Genomic DNA, 3,535 nt, shown 5'->3' with positions numbered 1-3,535 from the left:
GTCTCCCGGTCCCGCTCATACCGCCGTTTACTGACTGTCATATTAGTTTTCCAAAACACATATCGCGCAATTCATCCCAAGGTGAATTCCACAAAATTTGGCTGATTATACTATTCATTGACACATTATCTATTGGAAAACACCAATCATCAGGGTGGAATGACGGGAACTACTTCTTGCTGCTACTTATAGCCGATGTAGGTGGCGTTGCAGCAGCAAGAATGCCATCCCAGACGTGGCTCAGCTTGTATCCCCCCTCGTCTCTGTTCATGACTGGCACTGATTTTCTGATCCAAACTGCTTCTTTAATCCATCGAGTTCTTCTGTTTTCCTCTCTGTCAATGACTCTTGCCCCCTCCCAGTCTATTACGCAATTGTTTCTATGAATATGGTCTGTGACTGCCGATTTGTTCTCTGTTTGTTCTGCTGCCTTCTTCTGAGATCTTGTGTATGCACTGCCTTTGCTGTTTTGTGCCTCCTTTTTGTGTTCTTCAAGTCTGGTGTTGAAAGTCCTGCCCGTCTCTCCAATGTACACCTTGTCACAACTTTTGCACGGAATCTTGTAGACACAGTCTGTTTTAGAGGAGTCTTCCAGTCTGTCCTTGGGATGCACCAACAAGTTTCTGAGCGTGGTCTTGGGCTTAACTGCCGTGGCAATGGCATGTTTTCTGAAGATCCTTTCAAGTGTCTCTGTAATGCCTTTGACATAAGGTATGATGATCATGCCCTTAGACTTCTGTTCTTCTTTCTTCTTTTCTTTCTTGGGTTTGGGTTTGTTGGACTGATGTTGCACTCTTTTGAAAGTCCAGTCTGGGTAACCACAGAGTGACAGGGCTTGTTTGATGTGTTTGACCTCTTGTTGTCTGTCTGTTTCCTCTGTGACCACTGTTTTGCTCCTAGTTTCTGGTGGAGCGGATGATGGGAATTGAAATCTAGATACTGGTCTGTGTGGGTCTTTTTTCTGTAGACCAAAAGTTTCACCGTGCCGTCTTCTCTCCTCACTAGTAAGGTGTCCAGAAAGGGTAAGGTGCCCTGATCTTCTTCCTCACGGGTGAACTTGATACTACCCGTGGGGTCTATGGAGTTTAGGTGGTCGGTAAGTTCATGTTGTGTCCCCTGTCTTATAATTTCCATGATGTCATCCACGTATCTCTTCCAAAGTTTCGGCCTACAGTTCACCGGAGCTGTGGCCATGGCCTGCTGTTCTAGCCATTCCATGAAGAGGTTAGCTAGAACCGGGGAGACGGGGCTTCCCATCGCTGTACCGAACCGTTGTTGGTAAATGTTTCCTCTAAAACTGAAATAAGTGGTGGTGACTATGAATGTTAACAACTCCATAATGTCCTCCACTTGGAGCTTGGTTCTGTTCTTGAGGTCAGTATCAGCAAGTAGTCTATCCTTGATGATGTTGAGAGTCTCTGGCACTGGAGTGTTAGTGAAAAGTGACACTACGTCATGAGATACAAACATCTCACCCTCTTCTACTATGATACTAGCCATTTCTTCGGCGAGGTGTTTGGAGTTTTTAATATGGTGCTCAGTTTTCCCAACCAAAGGGGCCAAAAGGTCAGCTAGCGCTCGTGACGTATTGTAACCGATCGACCCGGTGTAATCTACAATCGGTCTAAGCGGGTTGTCGGGTTTGTGTATCTTAGGAGTAGCGTACATTCTAGGAGTATTCTCTGCCGTTGGATATAAGTATTTATACTGCTCTTCCGAAATTTTCCCCCCATCTTTCAGCCTCTATAGATGGCTAGCAGCTTACGTTTATATTTCTGTGTTGGATCTTTTTCGAGCTTCTGTTAGGTCTTTTCGTCGGATAACATGCGGTTTACCTTTGATTCGTAGTCCCGTCATTCCACCCTGATGATGGTGTCTGACAGACACCGAAACGTCGGAAGTAAGTTATTTTCTGGTTGTGCTAAAAGAACCTTACTATATGAATAATTGCCAACCTGATGAAGTTATTTAAGGTATGTATCTTATATATTTGAAGTTATCGTCCCTGTTCAAGTAAAAGTTTTACAATGGTTGATAGCACCTTCATGTGCTTCTCCGTCTGTTCACTCAGAATGGCAGGACCGCACTCCATGTGGCCAGCGGGTACGGGAATATTGAGATAGTAAGGCTACTGATTCAACATGGCGCTGATCTGGAGGCGGGGGACAAGGTAAGTGCAGAAAATTACTCCACAGAGCTAGCATTTAGACATTTTTGATGGTTAAGAATATATGCAATGCTTCAAATAGTCTCATATCGTTTAATGTAGAACGAATCAGTCATGGCAGGTCGTCTATTTTGTTCCCCAGGAAAGGCAGACCATTTTGTATAAAGTAGACACCACTGATTGAAAGATACAGGAGTCACAGAAGAAATAACACAACGTACGTGGTAAAGAAACTGACATTTTCAGATTACAACTAGAGTTCGGGGACCTCATACCTCCATGAAATATTTATTGCTTTTTGTGGATGTTATGTATGTTGATGGTCGGTTGTATTTGAGAGTAATGGATATTACTGTTATGGGAGATAACTGGTTTTTTATTCAAAGATAAAAACAATGTCCATCTGATTAGGAAATATAAATATGTGACACTTGAAGTATAATGTGAGTTTAATAGATCGACGCCATATGGTAGCGTGGTGTTCTTGAAATATCCTTCAACCAATACCTACATGTAGGATACGGGGACAAGTTGACGCCAGATATATATTATAGTCACGCATAGAGCCATAACGCCACGCGGAGCACAAAATCTAACAGCGCAAACGAAGTATAACACACCAGGTCCCCAAAGGCACAAGTGGCTAAATACAAAGTTATTTATGATATTCAAATTGTCCAGCATCAGCAAACAGTTGCTCTGATGAGTCAACTGTTACAATATCCTAACCAGTTGCTATACGCATCAACTGTACAGATAAGGGATTACCTAACACATCCACATGATAGATATGTAATAAATCCGATTACATACTAACGAAACTTCTTACATACTAACGAAACTTCTGCATAACGCAAGGCGTACCACATAACATCTAACAGCACAAACGAAATATAACACACTGTGTCCCTAAACGCACATTTATTATCACAATCAAAATTGTTCGGCTTCCTCAAACAGATGTTCTAAAATGTCGGGATGGGCAAACAGCTGCTCTAAGGTGCCAACTGTTACAAATATTTCAAACAGTTGCCATCAACATCAGGACATCGACTGTTCAGATAATTACCAAACACATTCAGATAATAGATATACAATATAACCAAGTACATACTAACACAACTTCAATGTAATGAAAGGCAGAACACAGCATCTAATCACTTTCAGCATTCACACTAAGTATGAAACCAATCCATCAAGCTGTTCTTGAGTTATCTTGTACACAAACATACAAATACAACTGAAAATTGACCGGAATGGACAAACAGCTGCAAAACGGAGTCAACTGTTACAGATATCCTATGCAGACATAAACTAATTAACATGTTTGAAAAGCTCGGGGTTCCCCAACCAACTGTCATACACCTC

General features: G+C 42.0%; 1 protein-coding gene across 1 annotated transcript in view; it reads right to left on the bottom strand.

Annotated features, from left to right (window-relative positions):
* Positions 1 to 1,500, bottom strand: part of LOC118403535 — a 2,615-nt gene extending 1,115 nt beyond the window's left edge. Inside the window, exons 1-2 of the mRNA XM_035802268.1 lie at positions 1,050 to 1,500; positions 457 to 903 (exon numbers count right to left, since the gene is read on the bottom strand). Of these exons, the coding sequence (XP_035658161.1) occupies positions 457 to 903; positions 1,050 to 1,500 (898 nt within the window). The remainder of the gene's footprint in view (positions 1 to 456; positions 904 to 1,049) is intronic.
* Positions 1,501 to 3,535: the final 2,035 nt, after the last annotated feature.

This window comes from Branchiostoma floridae, chromosome 16, assembly GCF_000003815.2.
Source record: "Branchiostoma floridae strain S238N-H82 chromosome 16, Bfl_VNyyK, whole genome shotgun sequence".
Taxonomy (NCBI): Eukaryota; Metazoa; Chordata; class Leptocardii; order Amphioxiformes; family Branchiostomatidae; genus Branchiostoma; species Branchiostoma floridae.
Note: the sequence above shows the minus strand (reverse complement) of the source record. Positions and strands in the feature narration are given on the sequence as shown.